The sequence below is a fragment of the Drosophila suzukii genome, chromosome 3 (assembly GCF_043229965.1).
Source record: "Drosophila suzukii chromosome 3, CBGP_Dsuzu_IsoJpt1.0, whole genome shotgun sequence".
In the NCBI taxonomy this organism is placed as follows: domain Eukaryota; kingdom Metazoa; phylum Arthropoda; class Insecta; order Diptera; family Drosophilidae; genus Drosophila; species Drosophila suzukii.
This window is the reverse complement of record NC_092082.1, coordinates 13,765,368-13,791,689: the sequence shown is the minus strand read 5'-3', so window position 1 is coordinate 13,791,689 and position 26,322 is coordinate 13,765,368. Positions and strand designations below refer to the sequence as shown.

General features: G+C 41.1%; 2 protein-coding genes across 4 annotated transcripts; one reads left to right on the top strand and one right to left on the bottom strand.

Moving 5' to 3' along the window:
- Positions 1 to 3,520: 3,520 nt before the first annotated feature.
- LOC108011819 (uncharacterized) lies at positions 3,521 to 3,847 on the bottom strand. Its single transcript, XM_070996113.1, has one exon. The coding sequence runs from the start codon at positions 3,845 to 3,847 to the stop codon at positions 3,590 to 3,592; it is 258 nt and encodes an 85-aa protein (XP_070852214.1). The 3' UTR covers positions 3,521 to 3,589.
- A 9,009-nt stretch (positions 3,848 to 12,856) lies between these two features.
- Positions 12,857 to 22,177, top strand: LOC108011816 (uncharacterized). Of its 3 annotated transcripts, none has more exons than XM_065864291.2 (3): positions 12,857 to 13,085; positions 15,115 to 16,329; positions 18,864 to 22,177. In XM_065864291.2, the coding sequence occupies exons 2-3, from the start codon at positions 15,555 to 15,557 to the stop codon at positions 20,237 to 20,239; spliced, it is 2,151 nt and encodes a 716-aa protein (XP_065720363.2). In that variant the 5' UTR covers positions 12,857 to 13,085; positions 15,115 to 15,554; the 3' UTR covers positions 20,240 to 22,177. The 3 variants fall into 3 exon arrangements, with proteins under 3 accessions (XP_065720363.2, XP_036671032.3, XP_036671031.3); XM_036815137.3 differs by having other exon boundaries at positions 12,857 to 13,134; XM_036815136.3 differs by lacking the exon at positions 12,857 to 13,085 and adding an exon at positions 13,507 to 13,745.
- The last annotated feature ends 4,145 nt before the right edge of the window (positions 22,178 to 26,322 follow it).

Genomic DNA, 26,322 nt, shown 5'->3' with positions numbered 1-26,322 from the left:
CAAACGAATTTCTTATATATACCCCGTTATGCCTGAGATCAGAGTTCCTAACTTCTTAAGAAAAGTTAAAACATTTATCTTAGGTATACAAAGCCAATCTTTAGTAACTCTTTTATTTTTATAAGGATTTCAGCCAGGTATATCATATGTATTATAAAAATATTTTTTACTTATCTGATCTATCATCTTTAGATCCACGTTGCTATTAAAAATTGTGAAAACTTATATTATACTATCCTACTATTATTAATATTTTGTATTTATCTGATATTTCATCTTAAAAAACTTGTATTATACCATCTTATTATTACATGTTCCCTTAAATTCGAACAACAAACTTTGAAATATTCTATTCCTTATACCAAATAAAGTCATAATTTTGACCCCGGCTGTATGTGTGCTAGGATGCTTGTTTGCCATGTAGATGCTTAGGGGGTGGTAGAGTGGGCGATACGACAGCCCCATCCTTTATGTTATCCTCCATGTCCTTGTGCTTCAACTCGACAAATATTCAACACGTATTCATTTCCTGCGGACGCTCAGTTGCCAACTGGCAACATTCTGTGTCGCAGGAGTGGATTGCAAGGGGGCAGGGGTCTGAAAGGAGGTGGCGATGACGAAGAAGATGCTGCACAAGTGCAGCCAGGACATGGATACTTGCACTTGATGCCTTCGCCATATAGCTCCGGCTTCAGCTTTGGCTTTCGCTTTAGCTCCGACTGTAGCTGTAGCTGCTGATGAAGTAGCGACAATGCGGCAATGCGTCGCAAACTCACTTTGAGTGCTACTTGGCAGCAAGACAACGACGCCCAGACTGCCAGGAAGGAGCAGGGATGCCGGCGATGGCGATGGCAATGGAGATGCTGATGCAGATGGAGGTGCCAAAGGATGCGAGCATTGGTCCTTGGGGGCGGTGGAGAAATGCCAGCGACGACAGCGTGACACGCAACAGGAGGGCGGAGGACAGCGGTGTTTTCCCGGCCAGGATAAAGGAAGCTCTCCTTGAATTGGCGACAGATACGCTAAGGAATCTTTCCGCCTTGGATGAAAAGCAAGGAATGGCAAATGCTGCCACTGAAAGGTGCATGATGGAACCCGTGTGTTGGAATAACGATGAATAATACAACATGCAGATCAAACCGAACGTCTCTGTGGTTTCTACCTCAGATATTTTTAAATACATTGAACTATGTGGTATACAAAACGGTATTTAAGAGTAGGAAGAAATTGATTTATTGAATTTCTTTTATATTCTGGCTATCTCATGATAATATAGGAACTAGATAGAAATCATTTGTAATATAACACAAAATATTACTTAAGGTTTTTATTTTTAACTTTACTTTCAGTTTTTATTTAAGTTCCACCTATTATCATAGAAACCCGTTATAACCCTCAAACTCTTCTTTCTTGTTCAAGGGTCATTTTCGTACTTTAATAATTTCTATAAGAAAGAAATTGTAAAATGATGCGGCTCAAATTTATAGGATATTTGTATACGAAGGTTTCCCATTGTCTCACGGGGTTTTCTTTCTTCGCTGAAGTTGTGTTCTGCCCAAGACGAATAGGGTTTTCTTTTCTCAGAAGTCTTCATCGCTGGCTCAGGGCTTCATCTATTCCTTTAGGTCCCCTTTTTCTACCCCCAACCCCTCTGAGGAGGAAGTTCCCCGTGAAGTCTTGATAAATTTCCCTCACGAACCGACCGAGCGAATATGTTGATCCTTTGACGATTGCACAACACTTCCAGCACATGCATTCAGTTCCCAGTTCGCAGTTCCCATTCCAAAAAAAAAACGCGGCCCACCTCAATCCCAAACCCAAACCCCAACCCACTTCCCACCATTATTTCACCCCCCTGGAGGTATCTCGTCAAGTGACCCTCTCGATGGCTGTGGCTGCTACTCGGGTTCCCCCAGTTCCCCCGGCTCCACCAGTCCTCCCAGGATATCTCCAGGACCTCTACTTCTCCAGGAGGAAGCCGTGAACGCTTAACGCCCGCTCATTCCCTGTGAGAGAGTCACACGTAGCCACGAAATCATTTTTCACCACTTAGTCACGTCGCTTTGACAGCACATCCCTGGGAGGATGGGTTCTGGATTCTCGGTTCAGGATCTGGTGAGATGGTTAGCTGGTGAGCTGGGGATGTGTTGGGGTTAGTCTGGTTGCGGGCCAGGGATATACGGTCTCGGTAGCAGCCTCAGCATCCGCTCTTATCTGCGGTTTAGTTGCTTATAATTGGCAGACATGTGAGTGAAAAGAAGAGGAGAGCTTTCCCAGAGTCCTTTCCCCCGCTTTTCCTACACCCCCTTTTTGAAAAACCGGATGCCAGTGCCTGCCGACTGCTAATAGTTACACTCGCAGGATATCTATATGTCGGTAATTAGCCAACCGTAAGTCGGTACTACTTTCCCACGCGGCGAGCATTGCGTGATGTTGTTATTAGTAGAAAACAGTACTCCTACGTAACTTGTTCGGCAATTACACTCGTATTGCTGTCGATCGTTAGTTGGGAGGTGAACTTTCCCGCCACTTTTGGGTGGGTTTGGGTTCCTAACAGATGGCATCAATCAAGTGGAAACCACTAAGTATAATGCAGCAATGTTGCCCAAAAAAGTTGCCATTGCCAGTGCAGTTGGGAAATCTTGTTGCCCAGCAAGCACCTCTCGCACCGCCCTATATCCTGCACGGGAAAAAACTAAAAAAGGGACAAGTTTGTGGGTTAAATAATAATATTTTATGAAGAGCATACAGCTGCATTTATAAATAACAGGTTTTGTAGAACGCTGAAAAAGTACAAAAAAGGATAGTACATTTGATATGCTTTCCTTACATTTCATCGATTAATATAAGCCCATTCATTATGTATTGTAAATTCTTGTACTCGTAAAAGTTATCTTACTTTACTCATGGCATTGCAAGTTTTATTAGTGTTAATATTTCTTTTTTACCCTTATACCTCTTAGCTATAAAGGAAGACATAAGTAGTTATTATAAGAGGGTCTAATATATCCCGTTAATGACCTCAACTACATTTTAATGGTATAGTTAGTGTTGTTATCACAGATAAGGTTATTTATTTTATTATTATAAAAACCTAAGGAAGGCTTTAATATAAGGATATCATTCGTGCGTTTAAGAACTGAACAAAGCTATAAAAAATACTTAAATAGTTGTTACCAGAATACATTCTGAGTAGATCCTAACATTTATCAATACCTAGTAGTTATTCAGTTATAAATCCCAAAGTGCACCCCATTATAACTGATTTTCTCAGTGCACATTGAACCTCCCAACAAGTGCTTGTAGTACGTGTTGTCCTGATATTTGGTTACCTTGTATGGTTGCACTTCCTTCGTTTTGCTTGTGGCACGAATCAAAGTATTGAATTTCTATATCCGTTTTTTTTTCTCCTTTTCGTTTCATTTTTGTGTATTGTTCGGGTGAAAGGGGCGTGTTGCTCCGGTGTTGCTGCTGCTGTTGCTGTTGTCGCAGTTGCTGCTGCTGCTGCTGATGTTGCTGCTGCCGCCGCTTACATAAAGGACAACAGCTCAGCAGGACTAAATGAGTGCACAGGAAGTTTTTACATTGCTCACCTTGAGCGGGGGTTTGGGTTTGGGTTTGGGTTTGGGTTGAGGGTTCGATGGTTCGTTGGTTGTGGGAATGGAACTGAAACTGTAACTGGGTGCGGGGCAATTAGGTCCTGCTCCTGGTCCTTTCCCAATGGGTGGGTACATGTATATGTATGTGTACTTGTATCTGAGGCAAAACGGAAACTGTCGCAAGTGATCGGCGTGTTGATAAGTTCAAAAACAACATCAGCAGCAGTGAAAGCGGCAACAATCACCATCAGCAGCAACTTGAACCCAAAATGTGTTTCGCATTTGGCATTTTCAAATTGCCAAGGCAAAAGTTTCGAATGCGTTTTGTGGCTCTCGCAAAAATCCATTTTTCGCATTTGTATACCCTGACAGAGGTTAATTGCTCGAGTTCGTCATTTTAAAGGTCTACGCATTTTTTTAGCCAGTCGATTTCATTGGAAACTTTTTCGTGTGCTTCGAGGTCCGGATTTATGATGTGTCCTTCATTTTTCACATACTCTTTGTTTTTTGATTGCTCAAATAAAGGGCATCCTCAAAATGACATTGAAACAAAAAGTTGTCAGGGAGTTCCTAATAGAAACTTCCTATTGACTAAAACTTTTACTCTAATTTACTTAGTCAATAAACTTTATCGTAATTAAATCTTGATAAATACGTTTAAGCTAGGAAGTCATTTACATATTTACTGAGATGAAGCGATAACTTTTGTAATTGGAAGATGTCTTGATTTTATCATTAAGAGTTTGTTAACAGTATCTTTAGATGTGAACTCATTAAAAATGGGGAGAGTATAGTTAAGAAAACGTTTTTTAAGGATTATTGGTTTAACTACACCCCCATATCTTATTTGAATCTTAGATTCTATCACTTCACTATAAAATTTTAACAAAAACTGAGGATATCTATCGTTGACAAAGGTTTAAATTAGTTTTTTTTAAGATGTATAAACTTCTATTATTTTTTAAGGACTTCCCAAAGTTGTACCTGTCACAAAAACAATGGAAAAACCAGGGTATTCAAACCTTTGGATATCGAAGGTATTTTTTTAACGTTTTAAAATGTTTTTTGGTACAAGTTTGGAATCTGGTTTTCAGTATAGCTGTAGCTACTCGGAAACAAAGTGCTATAAAAGTCACGCCCGAGGCGAAATGAGTTTTCAGTTGCTGCAGGGAAAGCGAGGGGGAGGGTTAGGGGAAAAGGGGGAAAAGCGGGCGGAAAAGCCGCTTTTCCAGCGTGTTTTTTCCGTGTTCAGCATCAGGTAACCTAACCTTTTGTGCCGCCCATTAGAAACATGCACGCAGTCGGCTTACTTAAGCATACAAATTGTGTACGGAGGCAAATGCAAATGCGCCAGACTCAGACTCCCGGCGATATGGAAATGGGAAATGTGGAATTGTAGAATTGTAGAAATGTGGAAATGCGGAAACGTGCGGGGATTTGGAGCAGCTCTCTCTGTGGGCTGGAAAAACTTTGCCATGCGTGCCGCCATTTGACTCGCAAGATTGACACGCTGCCAAAAAAGGAGGGGGGAGATGGATTTTCCTTTGGGGGGAAAAACTGTGCAGATGTGTCCAATTTAGTGGAACACTGGACCAACGCCCCCGGCCAGATGCTCTGGAGCTCCTTATGATTATGATGTATATACACATATACCAGAGTCCATGGCATACAACCCCCGAAAAAGGTCTGTGGCAGAAGGAAAGCGACAAGAAAACCCAAGCCCAAAGCCTTGAGGCAACTCGACAAGTGGCGGAAATTAATGCAGTAATTGTGGTAAGTGCTTGTCCTCCTTGCTGATTCATAATCGCATGTATTCAATTAAGGAGATTAATTATTTTGGGCTCCCTTCGAAGGATTTAAATCTGTCAGACTTAAGCGAAGCGCAAGGAAAGGAAACTCTTTTCCTTGAGAGAAAATATTCGAATAGCCAGCGGTCAGCGAAAGGTCACGTGGCCACCATAAATATGCCGGCTATCGATTGTACCTGACCACGCCACAGAACTATCCATCTTCCATAAGATGTCAGCGGCAGGAGCTTATGCAAAGTTCTCCCCCCACTTTCTTTTGGGGGAGAAAAATCTATGCCGATCCCGAGAATTTCGACCATGACAATAATCAGCCCAAGCGGTTCTGTGTGTGTGGGGGGTGTCAAAAGTAGTAACTCCCCCTTTTTCGAGGGTGGTTTGAATTGCTTTCGGTTTCGGTTTTGGCTTCGACTTGGGTTTGGGCTGGCCAAATAAATTAGGCAACAAAAAATTGACATTCCAAGGAGGCCAGGACATCGCCACTGATTAGAACAATATGCGTAAGTATGTAAAAGGCAATCTATGGACCCATACAGCACCGTCTATATATATATACGTATATTTGTATCTGTGTATCTGCAGAGGCGTATTTATATAACGCATTTGTAGCTGGCCAAAAAAAGATGTGTTCAAAATAAATATGCGTGCGTGTTGCTTCCCCACACCGCAGTACAGTAGCCGAAATGAGTATAGATTTGTTTGTTTGTATGTCGTTAGCATTTGTTTTTTTCCCTCAGTGCGTGCGTGCGTGTGCCTCGGCATCTGTGTGTGTGTGTGTATTTTTGCCTTTCGTTGACACTTTCACAATTTATGGCAAATGCTGTCTTTCACCCGGTCCCCTGCCACAGGAAAGGCGCCAAGCGAGTGGCAGAAGCAGCCCAAGCAACCCCCTGAAAGTTACTTTCGCCACCCACCAAAAACAAAAAAGAATTTCCCCAAAAAAAAACAAGGCGATTTGGTAGAAATGGGGGTTACGAACATGAGGTACCCAAAATTAGAAGGTCTGGAAAAAGTCACTATAGTCAAAGCTATAAATAATCGTTTTGAGTAAATGAAACTTAAAGTGCACTTAAAGAGAAAATTCAAAATTATATAAAATAGTGTCTAAAAGTATGCAACATTATTTTAAATCTAAAGACCAGTTTTCATTGCATACTTTTAGACACCTTTATAAGTATTTTTTACAATCAAGCTAAAATAATCACTATTTAAATTTATAAGAAAGCACGAAGTAAGATTTGGTTATTATAAAGGAGTTAGATAGTTTGTGAAATATATTAAATAAGTAGCTTATCAATAGATTGGGACATTATCATACTTTCAACCCATTTACAGGGTATCTCCCGGGGGCGTTTTGTGGGCGTGGCCGCTGGGGGTTGGGCAGAAAAATCATTCTGTTTACCAGTTTCCGCAGTCCCCAGTTGTGCACAGGACTCATTTGAAATAAATATTTTTGTGTTTTTACTTGAAGCGACAATAACGCAAAACATGAAACATACACTAACAGAGCGGAGACAAATGTCCCTTTGTATCTATGTGTGTGTATGAATATCCTGGGAGGGTGAGACTGTGTGTGTGTGTGTGGCTGTAGGCAAAACCACGCGCGGCGCTGCGGCGTCAAAGTCGAATTACTCATACGCCACGTTGGCCAATGTCGCTGCCACTTTGGCTTTGCTGCCTTTGTTGTTCTTGTTGCCGCCTGACACACAATCCGTGCCTCCAGTATTTCGCGTTGACGTTAAAAGCTACAGAGCAATTAATCATTAGCTTTTACAGGATTTATTGCAAATACTTTTATCGGATATATTAAATGAACTCCACTCCACAAGAGGCTCTGCGCCGTAGCCTGTGGCCTTAGGCCGCCCGTGGAATTATGGCAGCATTAATCCAGTGGGGACTATCTGCCGACAACATCTTACTACTGTTCGGTTCTCCTTCTTTTCGTAGGCCTTTCGGCTTTAAGATTTGCGTCATCGCGTCATGTCAGTCATGTGTGAAAGTAAGGGAAAAACTTTTTTAGACATATGCACACACGCGATGGCTTAGCAACAGTTTACATCGCATTGTACTATGTTGTTTACTTTCGGTGACAAAATGAGTTACAGGTTTCATTCATTGCCCTAATGCAGCCTGATAAATTTGAGCGCATTAATTACGCTCACTTGGCGCTGGGAACACAGGACGAATATATCCTTCTTGGCACTGCTCCTTTTGTTAGCCGGCTATTCGCAGAGTGCCTCTGTTGTTCAGTTTCATGTGCCATTAACTGGCTCAAGCCGCCGCGATTGATCTTGGCCTTAAGTTGGGTTTATTGCCTCCTCAGAGCCAAAGAAGCTGTGCTCACTTGGGCACTCAGAAAAATGGTATATGTTAAATTACAGAAATAAACATTAAAAATTTTGTGGTTTTAATAATAATATCTGAAAGAAATTTTTAAAATCTTTAAAGTTGGCAAATAACGAGCTGTCTAAAAGTATGCAAGAATATATTTTACATTCCAAATACCTACGGATTCATTCCGAAAGTCAAAGTAGTTTTTTCGTTGCATACTTTTAGACACCTTTATAAGTGAGTTTAGAGAGTTTTAGAGATTTTTAAGCCAAAAAATATTCTATTAACTTATTTAAGATACCAAATGTGATTTTATATTATATTCAAATGATTAAATAATCGAAATATTTCATATATATATATATATATTTTACTTAAATTAATATACAAAGTTTTTTTTTTAAATAAAATGCCCTCTTTTTATCCCTATACTATATCCCTTTACAAGTTTTATGAAAACATAAAACCTGTGCAAATGTTTTTTGTGAAATCTAACAATCTCGTCAAGCTTTTAAATTTGATTCGCGTTAGTTTTATGGCGAATCACTAAATTTTACTGCGATTGGGAGCCATTCTTTTTTCAGAGTGGTAAGACGGAGTTGCCTCTTTCGCATTCTGCACATGCAAATTTATAACAATTTTACGTTCTCACATGCTGAAAGTCGTAAATCGTATTCGGCAAGGTGCGAACTGCTCCTCCATTCCGCGCCAAAACCAAGTGGCTGTGCATAAAAAATCGTTTATGGCTTTGCAGCGCTCAAATAGAACAAAGCATAAATCCTAATTTACTTATGTGGAGCTGCAGCAGTTGCCACTTGCTGTGTATTCGTGTGTGTGTGTCTGTGTCACCCAACGGTAAACATATATCAACAACATCTTAAACTCATGACGCCAAATAAATACAAATGTTGTAAAATGCAGGGGATGCCTTTGCCCCGGGACGCGAAAACGTAGAACCCAGGCCAGACTCGTAAATCGCTCGGAAAAGAGGAAAAACCCATTCCCATCCCCATCCTAAGGAAAAAATAAAATAAGAAGCGAAAAGCACCGTGTGAGCTTAGTGGCATCGCGATTGAATGGGACTCTGAATAAATTTCACCTTAGCAAGTGGCTGTAAATTGTTTATATTTTACTCGAGTTTGCTGTATTAAAAGGGAATTTGATGGAATATGGATTAGGAGGAGTGTTTTGACTTGGTTTTTGATTTTTCGGGTGAGAAGAGTGATAGAGATTCCGTTGGAGATATCAGAAATAACTTTAGCAGTCGATTTTACGACGAGTTGGGATTTCAAATGGAATTAAGAAATATCAATAAATGTATTACATGGATCATTTAATTAAATTATAGGATATGAATATGAATGAATGCAATGGCCGTTAAATTTGGGTTTGTTAGGAATTATACTTTAAAACATATTAAAAGATTTGAACAGAAGATATTTGTTTATAATATGAATAAAAACCTTCCAGACAAAATTTTAATGTATGTATATCTTAAAGAATATTTTTAAAGTACTTTCTCAAACCTTAACGTATTTTCTATGTCAGAGTACCAACCTTTAATATAAATAAATTCTTAATGGATTTGCACTTGCCCAAAGACATTTACAAACTGCATTGCGCCGACAATAAATGCATTTCACAAATATTTCAAAGTGTTCTTGGGCAATAAATCTGACCGAAAGTGGTCTTACCTCTTGATCAAACTAATCAAGTTGAGTAGCCGCCATTGAAGTGGTTTTGTTTACTTGAAGTTCTCGCCCAGAAATTGATATAATTGATGGCGAGCCATAACAGGCCACATTAGAAATGCCGGCCAATGTTGGAGATTTTCCTTCATCTTCAACTGGGCTCTCTCTGCTTTCTGTTCTGTGTCTCTGTCTGTGTGTCCGCATCTGAGTCCTTCGTCCTTGTTTGCGCCTGTATTTGTCGTCCATCTGGCAGAAGGAGCTTGGCCAGCTTGACTTGTGCAATCCGAAATCTAACAGGAGAAAAAATACTAAAGCGTCAGCGGCATGTTAAGTAAACTTTATGACCGGAGAATTCCGCAAAAAGCAGTGGGATGAGCTCCCAGGATAAGGACGGCGGTTTGGGAGGAGTGGAAATTGCGGGCCGCAAATAAAACCAGGACCAGAACAAGGATCCCGAACCCGAGTGAGGCATCAAAAAGTAAGAGCAAATGCAAAAGCAACAACTATAAAAACCTGCAGCGATAGTAAAATGCAAATTGGTTGGGGTGGATGAGCATGGGGGGATGGGGGATGGGGGCAGCAGGATACCCAGGACTCTAGGACTTCAGGACTCCCTTGGTCCGTCAACTGAGGCACAAAACAAAAAAAAAGAAAAAAGGAATAGTAAGCTCTGGCATTCGCACTCGTAAAATAAAAGTAAAGTGCAACAGCAATTTGTTTGCACAATTGCTGAATGCGGCCATTGCTGTTGCTGCCGTAGATGTTGCTGCTGTTGTTCGTGTTGCTGTTGCCGTTGCTGTTGCTGTTGGCACTCGTCGCATTGTTTGCTTTGTAGCCGGTTGTTGTACATTTTTATGACAGCTCAAATTGGCCCCCATCGCCACCCGCGAGCAACACTGTCAGCATATGGCAATAAATGGGCAACAGGAGTTGTTCCTCCTCGCTCCCCACAAAAATATGCCCAGACTATAGTCCACTATTTATATATCTTTATGTATATATCATTTCCCCTCTACCCCACCGACCTTTTTCGCGTCTGATTTGCGATGACAGCACACCCGGCTGATTTGATGCCTTGTTGCGGAGCCCTTTTTGATGACTGCCCCATCTTTTTGCTCCATTTCATTTTCTATTTTGGCACTTTGAAATTAAAATATAAAACCCGCGCCGCTTTGACAACTTTTTAAGCTCCATTAGCGTTGACGGCAAGAAAGCCTATCAAGCGGCAACAAAAGGCGGCCGTGGAAAAAGGGTCAATGTAACCGCGAAGGCAGCCGACGACGCGGCAGGACATCCAGGACATCAGGACATCATCAATGGCAGAGCAACAGCAACAGCGACAGCAACCCCTTTGGCCGGGGTAACCTTGCGGTTGTTTCCTTTCCCAGTCCAGTGCTTTCCCCGTCCCTGTAGCATTGCCAGGAGCCAACCAAACCCCGATTGCGAAACCCATTCAAACACTATAAAGAATTTCTTAAGTTAATTATTTCACTACTTTATTCGATGGGTAGAATTTTTTTTTATTTATTTATTTATTCTCAGGTTAAAAGGCAATTGAGAAATTATCTTTAACCTATGCTTCTTATTGCAGCTATGGGTAGAATATTCATATGATATTTTACAAATATATTTATAAACTGATCTTGTTCTACGTCAAAATAGTTTAGAGGTTAACATTTTAAGAAAAAGACATCTCTTATTTTAGTAACAGATCGATGTAATTTACGCAATTTTTTGATTTTTAAAACCATTTCAAATGGTACCCAAAAGTATGCCATAAGATATTTTAAATGCAAAATATACTAAAAATACTAAAATACCAAGCTATTTTTTTGTTGCCTACTTTTAGACACCAACCTTTTAACCTTAAAAAAACCTATATATATGGCTAGACTTGGGATATTCCACGTTTTCATTATAGTAAAAAGGCAATATAAACTGAAAATGAAATAAAACACTTTTCTCCCCGTGCATCCTGTTCCGGTCTGCCCTGGGTTGGTCTGTTGGCTGGCTTGGTTGGTTGGTGTTGCACTTCCGTGGCTCGAACAACAGCGGGAACCGAAAAAAAAACATTTAACTGTTTCGCTGTTTGGCATTCATTGCGAATTTAAAGGGCGGCTTAGTGACAGGAATAATAAGGAAGCCCGCAGCGGAAGCGCTGATGTCAACGCAGCAGCAGTAGCAGCACCACCAATGCCACAAAACGCAAAAAAAATACAAAAACCACAAGGGACTCTATTGGATTCGGGTTGGGGGGGGGGGGGTTACCCGGAATAAATGGAGGGGGCGCTGGGGGTGGTGGTTCCGGCGGGGGGCAATAATGGGCCACGGCCCATGGAGTCTTTGCGGCCGTTCTGTGTTTGCTGTATTTTGTGTCCTTTGGCCCCCTTTTCGATTCGGTCTCGCATCTCGGCCTGTGCAAACAAACCAAACCAAATGAAACCAAACCAAACGAAACGTAACGAAATAAACCCAAAACCTCAGAACGTTAAAAAGGACAACGGACACAAGGCAAGGAGCAAGTTTCAGTTGTCAACTATGCTAAATATTTGGTCTAGCTAACGGAAAAATGGGGAAAAAGAACCGAACCGAAAGCCAAAAAAAAAGGCCAACCGAAGAATGAAAACAATACCAAATTAAACGCTTACAGCTGGAGCAGCTCATAATTTATTTCTAAGCTTGGAACCCCTTGAAATTTCCAACTTCCAGGTTTGGGTTTCTCTTCGTTTTCTTTTTTCGGCAGCCAAGTGGCAGACATCAAAACACACCCCCGGCTTTTCGGATTTTTGGGAAGGTACTCCGATACTCTGGTACTTCTTCCCGGTTTTGCGGCCCCCCGTGGCTCACGAAAACTCATACCCCCCTCCCAAACCCTCCCCCATTTCCAAAAGCGGTGCTGTTGCATAATTTTCGGCAATCCACAAGTGTGTGTGGCACGAGTTCCTGCCAGGATATAGCCTTTGTCATGGTATTTGTGACTCGCTGGTTGTATTTCGGGAGAATCAGCCACAATGTAGAGAGTCTGCGCAGACTCCCTGTGAATTCTCTCATGGGGTTGTTGCATGTTTTTGGGTGTTTGTTGGGTGGCCAGGGGGTGGTGTTGCTACCTACTTGTTGTGTCTTGGCTTTAAGATTTGTTATTAAAGGCTAGCCAATAAATCAGAAAAATATATCTTAGAACTTAGGATCTATAACTGGAAATATTACGAGATCTAGCTTACCCTAGGCCCTAAAAATACCCCAAAACCCAGAAAGCAACCCCTTGCCTTCCAAAAAAACACCACCACCCTCTAGTGGTGTGCGTTGGTGTTGACCCGAAATCACGCACACTCGCTGTAAATCACACACACATATATATCCATACCTATATATATATATGCTATAGCCAACTGAGCGGCAGAGCCAGCGAAAAGCTGCGAATGCCAAGCGCACAGTAGAAGGGAGTGGTACGTCAAAAACTGACGCACAGCGGCAGGCCAAACAAGTCCATAGTTTAATAGCCAGCACACACCGCACCACAATAATAATATAAACTGTAAAATACATAAAAACACACAAGTCCAGGCCAGAAAACCGAGAAAAAAACCCAACAAGTTACGTGACCAAGTGCAAACAAACAAGAAAACAAAAGGAAAATCTATAACTATAAAAAGAAAAGAGTGTGTGTGTGTGAAAAAGAAAAAAAAAACAAGTTACAAATCAGAGCGAGTACGAGAGTTTCCTACTATATCATATCATATAACCGCTGTAGATTGAGGCCCGCTTGAGTTTATTTTTAGCCATAAAAGAAAAATCACCAATTTTGAGCCTTAATTATGCATGATTTGATTTGGTGTTGCATGTGACAAAGTGATATATATGAGGTATAGGCCATGCATGTGTGTGTATAAGTCGCTGCAGCTGCAAAGTATGCAATAAAAATCTCGCATTGTTTATGTGCAGCAGGATACGGAGAGCGGAAAAGAGAGGAATCAAGAGAGAGAGAGAAAGCGAGCAAGGGGGTGGCGAAAGGGGGTGGTACAGTGAGGTAGGCTAAGGCAACCAACAGTTGACTATTTGTTGCATGTACTCGCTATAATGGACTTCTTTCAACTAGTTGGTAAGCTTCAGCGAGTGCGCCGAGCTCTCTCGCCTTCTCTCGCTCGCTCTCGCCAAGCATGAAAAACTCTCTCCGTCGATTTCAATTCACAAAACATTCGACAAGTGCAGAGTGAACAAGTTGTTGTTGCTGAAACAACGAACGGAAAAAGAGGAAAATTTACAGGGTTTTCCACAAACCGCAGGCCATTACCTAATAAATATTCAACATGTGATAAAAAGTAAAGAAAACACAGGTCTATATAGGGCTATATATCACCCGTATATAACTAAATAATCCCCATCAAAACCGTAGAATCTCGGTTAGTGCATTTCCTAAACAATGGCAGCGAGTATATGCGCCATTTTTAAACGTGGGATAGGGATAGATAGTTTCGGTGTGCGTGCGTGTGCGCCACCTTCCAATGGAAGCTTTTCCGCCCAGTCCGCCCCCTCTCCCCCATTTCCCACCCCCCCTGATTTTCCCTTTTTGCTCTCTCCGTTCCACGCAGTGCGGAAAATGAACTGCCCGTCCGTGTATAAACCGTGCAATTTAGTGCAAAAAGTATAACAATTTATCAATTAAGTGTAATCAAGTGTTGCAAATTTTCCCCAACCATCCGGAAAACCCACCACCCACTTTCCCAGCCACTCGATGGGTGGTCCTGTTCCTTTCTGTTGCGTTGACGCTGATTGCACGGCGGTTTCTGCATTTATAATGTAAATATTATGACTGCCAACCACTGCAGGAACTTGTTTACAATTTTCGCACTTTAATCGCCGTTTAAATTATGCAATTTTGTTGGTTGCCATTTTTTTCTTTACCTTTTTGTGAGTGCAAGGCGTTGGGAAAGTGGCGGAGTGTGCAGTTAATGGTTGCCATAGAGTATTTACCTGCGATTTATGGGGTAGCACTACCGCAAAGGGTGTATAATGGGCTATCAGAAATTGCTTAGGGAGTTTCCCTCAAGGGTCTGTGGTTTTTTGTGAGTTCAAGAACCCAGGAGTTCCAGTCTATTGAAAAATATAGGAAACATGCATCATTGATATCTTAATAATAATGCATTTTTTAAGATATATTAATTTTTTTTATTTCAACCCAAGTCCAAATAATGTTACAATACGATGAAAAACTTTATGGGATCGTATATAAAAATAGCTTAACATTTTTAGAAATTTAGAAGTCCCTTCTTGAACTCTTAAATATTAAGTATATAAAAACAGTTTTGAGCTTGGATGTTTTAGTTCAGCAGACAATCCCAGTTTATTAGAAACCATTTCCTTTAAGATGAAGACTTTATTTATAAATAGATATTATCAATATATTTTTTTTAAAGTTACCAGTAAGGTACTCATTCCACATTTAAGTTAAACCATATATTTTTAGTAAAATATTGGATCAAAGAATATTTTTTTCAAAGTAAAATACAAGGAGATTTCAATTAAGCTCCCGCCATTTTAATAAGCTGCATGCTGCACAGTCTCACCTTTGTCTTGGTCCTTTAAGAGAAAAACAGCTATTACCAGCATGTAAATGTGACAGGGTCTTTGTGCACTGTCTCACCGGTAAATAAGTGCAATTTAATTTACCTGCGCTTCCATTACTTGCAGAAAACAAGGAGGCAGCAACAGCAACGGCAGCAACATTGCAACATAGCAACAACCACCAGCAACCAGCAACTATCAACCAGCAACGCAACAACGAACGGCAAATACCTTGGATTGCGGAGATAGCCAGATAGTCATAGCCGGTTATACAAGTGGAATAAGCTGGCAAGCGGATGTGGTAGGATCGCAGGTGGGGCAGGATCTCGTGGGCAGGAGGGCAGTGGCAGTGGCAGGAGGATGCCAGCCAGCCGGCGAGCCAGAAAGCACAACATTGCAACATCCGCAACTTCGGGGACAAGGAATCAAAGCTGAAGGAGCAACCGCAGCAATACACTCTTAAGGCAACTCGTGTCAATGTCAAAGTTGAAGTTGAAGTAAACGAGGTCGGGGGCGGGTCAAAAGCTACGGCTATAGCTATAAAAGCAAAAGCATTTTAACTGCAGATGACAAAGAAGGTTGTGCTACATCTACATAGTAAATACAAAACAAATCTAAGCATAAGATACACTCAAAAACCCACACCCAAAACAACTTCAACTCCAATCTCAAGTCCCAAACCAAAACCCAAAAATCTAGACCAAAGTAAACAGAGCGGCGGAGCAGAGCAAACAAGTGGTGGGGACTGCCCGGAATTTCGATTGCCGAAGCTCCAAACTGGCAAGAAAAGGCGGCAGCAGGATACGGATACGGTGACCCGTTTTGCAGGCAAAATGTCCGTGGACTTTATACTGCCCAATCGCAACAAGATCCAAACGATTGCCTATGCGAGTGCCAGCAAGAAATATGTGGCCGGAGGATCGGGCTCCAGTCTGGGCTCTGGGCTGGGATCGGTGTCGGGAGCAGGATCAGGATCAGGATCGGCATCTGACTTGCAGAGCTGGCGACGCCCCAAGCCCAGGACCTCTGGAAAACTGAGGCCGGAGGACAAGTCCCCGCTGACTGCCAGTTCGGTGCTAAGAAATGCCAATGGAAATGGCCTGGGAAATGCCGGAAAATCAGCACTCAAATCGGTGGCTAAAAGAAGCTCGCGATCGGTCCTCAAGCGGGAGATCATCGAGCTGGACGACGAGGAGGGTGAGGAGCAGGAAGATCAGCTCTGCGAACATCTGGAATGGTCCGCCGCCCAGTCGCTAGTCCAGATGAACTCCTCCAAGCAGGAAAAGCAACGAAGAGCAGGCAACTCGCCTGCAACTGTGGCAGCTCCAATCTCCGCCTCAGGTATGTCCCACTTTAATGACTTACTTTCGGCAACCATTCCCTGTTATAATAGTAGATAAAAGATCTCTTCCTTAGGAAAAACTAGAGATTTACTCTTCAGAAATTCTCAGAAAAGTAGGAGGATGGGGTGGAAACGACATTCCCTCGTTAAAAAAGATCCGCCAGATAATCCAATCCTTTCATTATTATGAAATTTGTTTATTACATTCTCAAATTGAAGGTGTTTCATAAAAGACAAATAGGAATTTTAATTAATCATAATTTTTCCGGACCAGAATAATACTTTTTTATAAATGGTTTTTAAAGCAATTATACGAGAAGATCATACAAATACACTGAACCTTTTTTGTTTTCCATTAAAATAGATAAAACGTATAGCTCCAAATATTGAATCTGATGACTTTGGTTTTAACTTTAATTGTTAGGTTATATGACAGTTTTTTATTATTAGGTGATTTTTCTATTCCAAACAGTAAAGGTATAAAAGGTTTTTCGGGTTCTTTCTGAGATTTGTTGTGTCTTCTAGTCATTAAATTTAAAGTTTTCCAATTATAAGGCCACATTTTGTAGGTTCCCCCTTAATTTCAAGTGAATATTCTTGGGTTGAAAAGCTGTTGCCTTCTGAAGGCGTGCTATTGTTCCATTTGTGGGACCTGCCCACCTCATACTCCATACCCCCGGAATCACCCGGAATCAACCAGCTGCACCCCCCTGAAAGTTGCGTCACAACAATGTGAACAGGTGGCTGCGACAATTTGTGTGCTCGTATTTATTTTTAGTACCCAGGCTCTGTGATCCCACTCCATCTTCGAAAGCCAGCGGCACTTCCAACCATTTTATGGCCACCCACTTGGCCAGCGTCCTTCAACCGCGCTGGTGACCCCCCACTGGTGGATGGCGAATGGTGACTGGTGGCTGGTGGTGACCCCACCACAAAAGCCCCCTGCTTTCCCCTTGCTTTCCCCAGCTTTCCCCACTTTGAACACTCCACTCTGAGCGCTCGTGTTTGACATTGTCGCCGTTAGCTAATCTTTTTAGCGTATGTTGGCATTTTCCATGTTTGCGCTTGCCTTCTTGTCGATGTCGTTGCTTGTTGCTCTTGAATGAAGGAAAAAAGCCTGGGAAAGCGGGGGAAAATCGGAGGGAAAGCTGAGGAAAAGCTAAAGAAGAAGAAGCAAATGCAAACAAGCGGCATTGACTGCCGTTGGCAGTGGGTGGCGTTGGGTGACGGGTGGCTAAGATGGCTCGGGAGGTCGTCATATCGATTGAGGAACTCGGAACGTAACAGGTCAGCCGCCGTGGAGAAGGGATATATTGCGTCAGCCTCAGCTTCAGTCCCATAAAATCCCAAAATGTGCATTTATGGTTACTGCTGCCTTTATGATTCCTTTTTTCCCCCTCTGTGGAATATGAGTATGACTTGCAGTTGGCACACGACACGCACCCTTAGTACATATATTTAGGAGGAGCTTAAGAAAGGGCACACAAAAAAGTCTCAGTTTTAATAAAGTCTGTCCAAAGGAGCTCAGGGTTTCGGGTTACACTTTCGAGGTCTACAGGTGGGAGCTAAAAAAAATAAGAAGGCAAAGGAACATAAAGTAATGTAAAAAGTAAGTTTGATATAAAGAAGCAATCAAAATGTTAGGGGTTTCTTCGATACAAATATTTATATGGTTTTAAGGCACCTCAAGTTATTAATAATCAAAATTTTTATATATGTACCTATTTTTTTAGGTTTGTCAAGTAATTTATAGTTTGTTTAGCCTCAAACTTAGCATGTCATCTTTAAAATTGATTTAAAGACTTCTATTTTTTATAGGGTCTTTTATTTTGGTGCAGTGTGCGAAGGTTATTTGTGTGTTTGTAGGTTTTTTTCTACCTTCTTCAATCTCGGCCCAACAAATTGATTGGATTTAAGCTAGAATCAATCTCCTGCCAACGGACCACTTTGATTCAAATTGAATTTGAGCCCATTCCGATGTTCCAAAATGTCAGAGCTTACAGTTGATTAGGCAGCCCTGGCGGGAAGTTGACCCTTGGGCAAACGTGGCAACCCTTCAGCTGGTCAGTCTTAAAAATCAACAAGTCGCTTGACAATCATTCAATTTCCGATTAAGTTTAGAGGTTAAGATCTTATTCCTAATGGCCTTAGCCCTTTTTTTTGTGAAAAAATGAACTTTAAGGGGTATTTTAAGCAGAACGAAGATGATTGCCAGCCCCTGGACTGTTAGTTCTTATAAGTTATCAGATATTTCTCGGGTACTAAAAGTTGACCCTTGGGCAAACGTGGCAACCCTGCAGCTGGTCAGTCTGAAAAATCAACAAGTCGCTTGACAATCATTCAATTTCCGATTAAGTTTAGAGGTTAAGATCTTATTTCTAATGGCCCTAGCCCTTTTTTTTGTGAAAAAATGAACTTTAAGGGGTATTTTAACCAGAACGAAGATGATTGCCAGCCCCTGGACTGTTAGTTCTTATGAGTTATCAGGTATTTCTCGGGTACTAAAACCAAGTGTTGCTTTCCTTATAAACAGTATCGCTGCGCCGTCCAGTGGGCAGGGCTCCGGCGGAGGATGGCAAGGTGATTTTCTACGCCCCGCCCGCCAGCGCCAGTGGATCCCAACGTCAGCCGGAGCCGGTGACCTTGAAGAGGGAGCGGGACAGGGAGCGCGAGAGGGAGAGGGAACGCGAGCGCGAGCGGGACCGCCTGAGGGAGCAACAGGTGGTGGCGGCCACCTCGATTTACCGGGGTCGCAGTGTCGAGGAAACGGAAGCGGCCCACGATCTGCTCTCCCTGTCGCAGAGCCTGCCGCCCCTGATCCCGCCCTGCGTGGTTACCATCATGAAGCAGGAGCAGGAGCAACTGCGCTCCCCGGAAATCCAGGAGATATCGAACAGCGCTTCCAGCCGATCGCCCCAGTCGACCATCCGGTTCATAGGCAGCAGTTCCTACGACCTGATGGGTGGCTCCTCGGAGGGGGCCAACAACTGCTCGCCGCTGACGCCCCCCAACTCGGATCACAGCTCCGATGTGGATATCGACATGTCTTCCTCCTCCGAATCGGGACTGCAGCAATGGGGCAAGCCCAATGCGCAGCAGCAGAACCAGCAGCGAGCCTCGGCCCTCAAGATGTGCCTCAATATGCTGGATGGCCGGACCAAGGCGAGCAAGGCGGCTGCGGTGAGCAAACAGGACAAACCGGAGCCAGTGCAGCCGAGGCCCAAGAGTGCCCAGAGTAATGCCTCCTCCTCCGGGGGAGGTCCCCCGTCAGAGCCACCGGAATTGGGGGCAGCCACGAGCACGGGCTCACACAGCTCGTCGGGCAATGGGGAGAACTATGCCAAGCGGAAGAGGGGCTGCTACAAGTGCTGCGAGTGTGGCAAACAGTATGCCACCTCCTCGAATCTGTCGCGCCACAAGCAAACGCATCGCTCCCTGGACTCGCAGTCGGCCAAGAAGTGCAACACCTGCGGCAAGGCCTATGTGTCCATGCCCGCCCTGGCGATGCACTTGCTCACGCACAAGCTCTCGCACAGCTGCGACATTTGCGGCAAGCTCTTCTCCCGGCCCTGGCTGCTCCAGGGACACCTGAGATCCCACACCGGCGAGAAGCCCTACGCCTGTGTCCATTGCGGTAAGGCCTTCGCCGATCGCTCCAATCTGCGGGCCCACATGCAGACCCATTCGGGGGACAAGAACTTCAAGTGCCATCGCTGCAACAAGACCTTTGCCCTCAAATCGTACCTCAACAAGCATCTGGAATCGGCCTGTCTTCGGGACACTGGAGCGATTGATCAGGGCAAGGGATTGGACGATGATGATGATGAGTGCAGCAAGCAGGACGAACTGGAGCTGGGCGAGACCGAGCTGGATAGCGACGAGAACAGCCAGGACATTGTGGTGGCCTAGGAACGGACGACCTAGGGAACTCTCCTGCCCGCAACTAAGATACTTTATACCAGAACCCTATAAGCAATACTCGAGCACCCTTATCAAATTAATACTAAAGAGAATAACAAAACAAAATGAGAATTAAAAACAAACAAAATCTAGTCTAGAAATCGGCTTACTAGCGGAGTAGTTCATTAAATGATGCTGACGATGATGATGATGGATCTCAACTCAATAGAATCTTCTTCAAGCAGTTATATACACACACTTATATCTACTCACTTATAATCTGAACTATCCCAAAATCTCTCCAAGTTGCAACTTTTACTGAACGAAGATTGAGAGGCAAAAGAACAAAGAAAACAAAAAAACAAAAGGTTTGAGAAGGAAATCCAAAACGTAACTTATAGTAAAAATCTGACACAACGAATATTATGGAACATAAGTAGAAATTCTATATATACACAGATCAAATAAGCATTATATACAGATGAGGAAAGGATGAAGGAAGTATGAAATGGGAACGGCAAATTATATGTATACATATGAACTAAATGATTAATACCTAGCGAGCAGAACCAATTTGCATGTTTTTTGGTAAATATCTACTTTTAGGCATCGTTTTAGGGCTCTAGAGTTTATATACACCCCCGTCACAGAAAAAGAAAACCGAAAACAGATAACACATAACTCACCCACTCACCTAGATGTAGTCCGAGTACTTAAGGATTCGATCGGAGCTCAGTTCAAGTCTTAGCAAACTAATCAATTAGTGAACTTATAGCACTTCCCGCAACTCCCTATATCTCTCTCGCTCTTAGACTCTTTTTAACCGTACTCAATGATCAAGTTTAGCAATCGGAAATCGGATATATATAGAATCGAACGAGACGAACCATTTTAACCGCTGCAACAACGGCAACTTTACACTCTAACCAAGTTTAAGATGAGATTACTTCCATATTATGCTCTAACTCGATAAACAGAAAACTACTTCAATTACTTAGAAATGATTAAAATTAATGAGAAAACAATTTAGAAACATATCACAAGGACAATACTTAACATAAATAAATACATTCAAAGTATGGAAAGTATATAAATGGCGAAGAAAGCGCGAGGAGACGACCCCAATTAAGACATTCTCATACACATGCAACAAAGTACTTACGAAATAGTTATTTTATTACTAGCATTAGACCCCCGACTCGTGTACATATATATATATATATATATATATAATGCAAGTTTAAAAACAATTTTATACAAGAAACTACCCCCGTACCCGCGACCCCTCGAGCTTTGGCCCAGCCAAAGGTTTCTTATGGACAGGAACGCATCCTCCCCAATCGCAAAGGGATATACTCACATGTAGATATCCCTAACCCCCGAAGTTCTGGGAGGTCGAACAGAAGAAGAAGCAGAAGAAAGCAGAAAGGTTGATGAAACGATGATGATAGACGTAGAAGACGCACTTGTAAAACAAATGATAACTAAAAGCAATTCCAAAGTTAAGTGACATAGTTTTTAACAAAGAAAAAACCAAAAATACAAAAATTTGTAATTCTATAAAACCAAAATCGAGAAGTATTGATATATACACAAAACATGTATTTATTTTACGCGTAGTTTTTATTCCGAAACCATAAGCAAATGGCAAGAAAACCAAAAAAAAAACCGAAAGAGTAAACTTGAAAACAATTTAATTAAATTGTCAATTACAATTATTTCATAATTTAAGAATTGATGAAGGTGGCAGATGCGATAGAGGTTATTTTTTAAAGCATATATATACACATAAATATATTACAAATAAATAAATATATTTAAAAGAGGCAGTTTTATATCGAAATTAATAATAGTAAATGCAAAGTAACAACAAAATATTGAAAACCATTCGAACTTAATTATACAACGAGCAAGAAACCATTAATTATAAACCCCCCTCCCCCCAAACACACACACACTCACACACACACGCCCACACACACATACGCCCACAATTTTATAGCAACAACAGATTATTACATCGTATCTACATACGTGCGCGCCATGTAGATAACCAAGTAAAATAACGCCGCATGTCGCAATTCTAGCAGCAATTCTAGAATATCGGTGCAGAATTAGAATTTAGACCAGAGAGTGCTATGTGCATTGTTTATAGGGCCATAGTTCGAAATCGTGTTTATGCATGGCTTTATTGATGATTATTGATAGCGTTTTAAATAGCATTAAATGCCTATATACACATAAGCAAACCAAACAAAAATCAGAAGAAAAAAAAAAACAAACCGAAGAAAGCTAAAAAAAACGTATATAAGAAATTCCATTGAACAGTAGTGGTAACAATTATGTGATTTGCAATTTTACATTCAAAATATATATGAAATAATTACGAATATAAATAGATTATATATTGAGGCGAGCGTTTAATTGATTTATTTATGAGTAAGGTTTATTTATACACATTATACACCACAAAAAAAACGAGAAACAAACAAAATACAAAAAGCTAAAAATAAGAAAAAACTCGAATGGATTGAGGAGAGGCGAAGCAAAAAAATATTTTTACACAGAAACCTTGTTTTATACACGCGGCAAGTTGAATCCGAAAGTCGAAATACCCCAACACACCTGCAAAAATTAATTAGAGCCCCCAAAATACCTTTAAAACAGACGTACAGCTGTGCTCCCGATTTCACTTACTTTTGCGACTTTTGTTGAATTTTTAAGAAGGCAAAATCATATTGCAATATCAAAAATACTTTCAATGTTTACCTGATTCCAATTTTTAAATAATTTTCTATATTGTGAAGGTAAAGTTATGAAATATCTTTTTCTGTTCAACCATTATTTATATTTTTATTTAAATTTATACTTATACATTCCAAATTAAGATAGTGAAATCGGGAACTCTACCTAATGGACACCCACACCACACACCCTCTCGATACGAACAGATAATTTCAAGATCAAAGACACCAATTCAATTTTGATTATTATACAATAAACGGAAGGGCAGAAATCGAACAAGCGAGTGACGGTGAGATATTTTATAAAATGAATGAATGAATAACGTAAAGATATTAATTTATATATTCATATATTAGAGATGCAAAAAGACTTGAACAGTTATATACATTTAAAATTGCAATATATTGTATACTTCATTAAAAAAAAAATATATACATACATACCGGCATATATGCAACCACGTATATAAGTATACATATTTAACTTATTTATATAAATGCTTACAGCGAACCATAAACATATACATCATAAACCGAATCTCAATTTTTCCAATGCAAGACGAATAGGAATCCCTCAAGTAACTCAAGATCAATTCAAGTACATATATACTCAATGACCACCCGGCCGGCAAGATCGTCTGGCCGTACAGGAATATATAGCTAAAGATATATAAGTAAAATACGTATGTATGCAATACAATGCCACGCCCACTCCCGATCGGCAGGCAGCGATTTTAAGGCGCTGCCCGTAGGAGTTTTCACAGATCAGATTTTTCCTTTTGATACTTAGCATTCGTTCTTGTTCTACTTTTAGTTAGAGAATGTTCAACTAGTTTCAGCTTTCGTAGGAGTTAAATAATCGACTTTAAAGACACACCACACACACACATACGAAACCAGGAGAACACCTAGATGAACCGCAGCTATACTAATAACCCCGTAACCCCCTGTAACACAACTCTATTAGACACTAGCCGACATCTACAGACATACCCACATGCATAACCATGCGATTTTATGGCAAAATATGTAGAGCATATAACCTATTATATCCCAAAGAAAGCTAATCCATTCTTAAATTAATATACACGCGAGTAACGGGAGAAAGCAGAAGCGATTCGAATCGAAAGCAGAAGAATCACAGAAGACAGAAGATTGTGACAACAAACAAAAAGAATTAACGCAACACGAGTAAACTCCCCCTCAAAGAAACAAACAAAAGAAAACAATACATCCATAACAAGATCCAAAAGGTATGACACGATGAGTGGAAGGTATATAAATTAGAATCATAGTTATAAAGCTACACCCACACACTAGTGCAGCCATGTAACTATTTTTAGAGCCTCGGAAATAAACATACATAAAATACATAAAAATATTAAATAAACGACAGAGAAAACCAAGTTCGGGAAGATTTTGTATTTATTTGGAAATGGGTTTGAAGTAAGTATGCTTTCAGATTATTTCTGTAATAAGAAATTTTTGTATTTATTTGGAAAAGGGTTTTAAGTAAGTATGCTTTAAGATGTTTTCTTTAATAAAAAATTTTAAAGATAAGTATGGTAACAGGATAATATAATTTTACAATATATCTTATTAAAACACATAATATTTATGTTAATTTTTTAAAAACCCCAATAATTTTAAACATTTTATAATAGAACGTAGGTACTTTATAACAAATTTCAGTGACCTCAGATGCAAATCAATGTATTATATCCCACGATTGCTTATATATGGTTTTAAAAGAGCTTTTTGCTCACTTTGTGAAACTTTAATTAATAGAACCGCTTGTAATGGTTCGACTTCAATGAAAGTTAATTCAATGGTCCATGGAAAACACGCACTTTAAGTGCACTTGAGCTGGGGGTATCCACAAACATTTTACACTGAAAGTTAGGGGCGTATCGGTGGAGAGGTGATTTACTTTGTTTTAAGGGCAAATTACTCGGCAACTAATAAACTATGCATCGCTGATTTAAATCAATTCAGCACGGGGAGCTTAGTAAACAAGCCGCATTCAGCAGATGGGTGCACATAGAGCACAATATACAATCTACGATATACAATATAGTGCCTCCAGTACTTGAGCATTATATCGGAATCTGGAGGGGGTCGGGCACACAAGACAAGTGCCTCGTCATGTGGAGTGTGTTTAAATGAAATTGCTTGATTCGGCATAAACATATTTACTCTGTTGAATATTTGCCCAACAATTTGATTCGCAATCTGGGTTGAGGGCGATCGAGGGCGAGGGCGAGGGCTTGTACTTGTCCTGGATGTGAAATGCCGAAATCAAAATGGAATTGTATCAAGGACGCGGAACAATCGAGGCGGGCAAACAGAGGCCTCTTTCCGTTTCCGTTCCATTCCCCCAGTCAATCCCCCCCACTTGCATTCAATGGCGTAATCGCAGCCAGATACGAGTACTTGTATTCCGATTTCCGCCGGTGCAGTACATCCATCCAACCACCCATCCATCCATCCAAACAGCCACCCACCCGCGGCATTTCATCCACAGATGTCAGCAATTTCTCGATTTGAATACTCAACAAAAACGAAAGTGGGCAAACAATTCAAAGGAGAGTGTGCGGAGCAAAAAATAACAGGCAGCAGGGCGCAAAAAAGACGAACCTCTTCGCGCAAATGGCTTCTCTAACGACCCAATTAATTTGAAACAAGTTGAAAAAAAGGAAAGAATAACGTTTGAATTTGAGGAACAGAAACGAAGTGTGGAGTGGCGGAAGGCGGGTGGTAACGCCACAGGCCACTAAATGCTAGGTTAGAACCCATACCCTTGCTGTTTCCCAAAACCCCCACCTCAGACCTCCCAGTCCCTCACAAACTCCGCAATTGCCGCAGAACCCAAAGCTTTTTATGCCCCACCACAGCTCGAAAAGTTCGCCGACAGCTTCATTACCAGCCATCATCGGAGCCATCATCATTCCGCCGCTGTTGCCGATGCACTGCAAAAAAAAAGGGTAAGGTTTGAATTTTGGGGACGTATTACTGGGAAAAGGAATGAAGAAAAACAAAAGCATATAGCCATGAATCCTGCGTAGTGGCAAAAAGATTTAAAAGATATATCTACATTATAAAATTTCTTCAAATCTTTAAATAAAAATAAATAAAAATATCTAAATCCTTTCGTAGTTCAAAACAAAGGTTTTGCGGAAGTCTTGAAAATATCATTAACTATAATGCTATATTTTTTAACAGAGTATATCAATTGATAAGTTATTTCAGAAAAGTATTTATAAATATTTCATATGTTACTTAAGTTGATTTATTAGCGTTGTTTCTTAGTTTCGCGTAGGATCGCTTTATATATGTATATACATTATT

Bases quoted from the DNA above. Each gene is read 5' to 3' on its own strand.
- LOC108011819 (XM_070996113.1), bottom strand. From the start codon at position 3,847: ATGGTGATTGTTGCCGCTTTCACTGCTGCTGATGTTGTTTTTGAACTT.
- LOC108011816 (XM_065864291.2), top strand. From the start codon at position 15,555: ATGACAAAGAAGGTTGTGCTACATCTACATAGTAAATACAAAACAAAT. The intron at 16,330-18,863 runs GTATGTCCCACT...CCTTATAAACAG, and splicing joins AGCTCCAATCTCCGCCTCAG to TATCGCTGCGCCGTCCAGTG.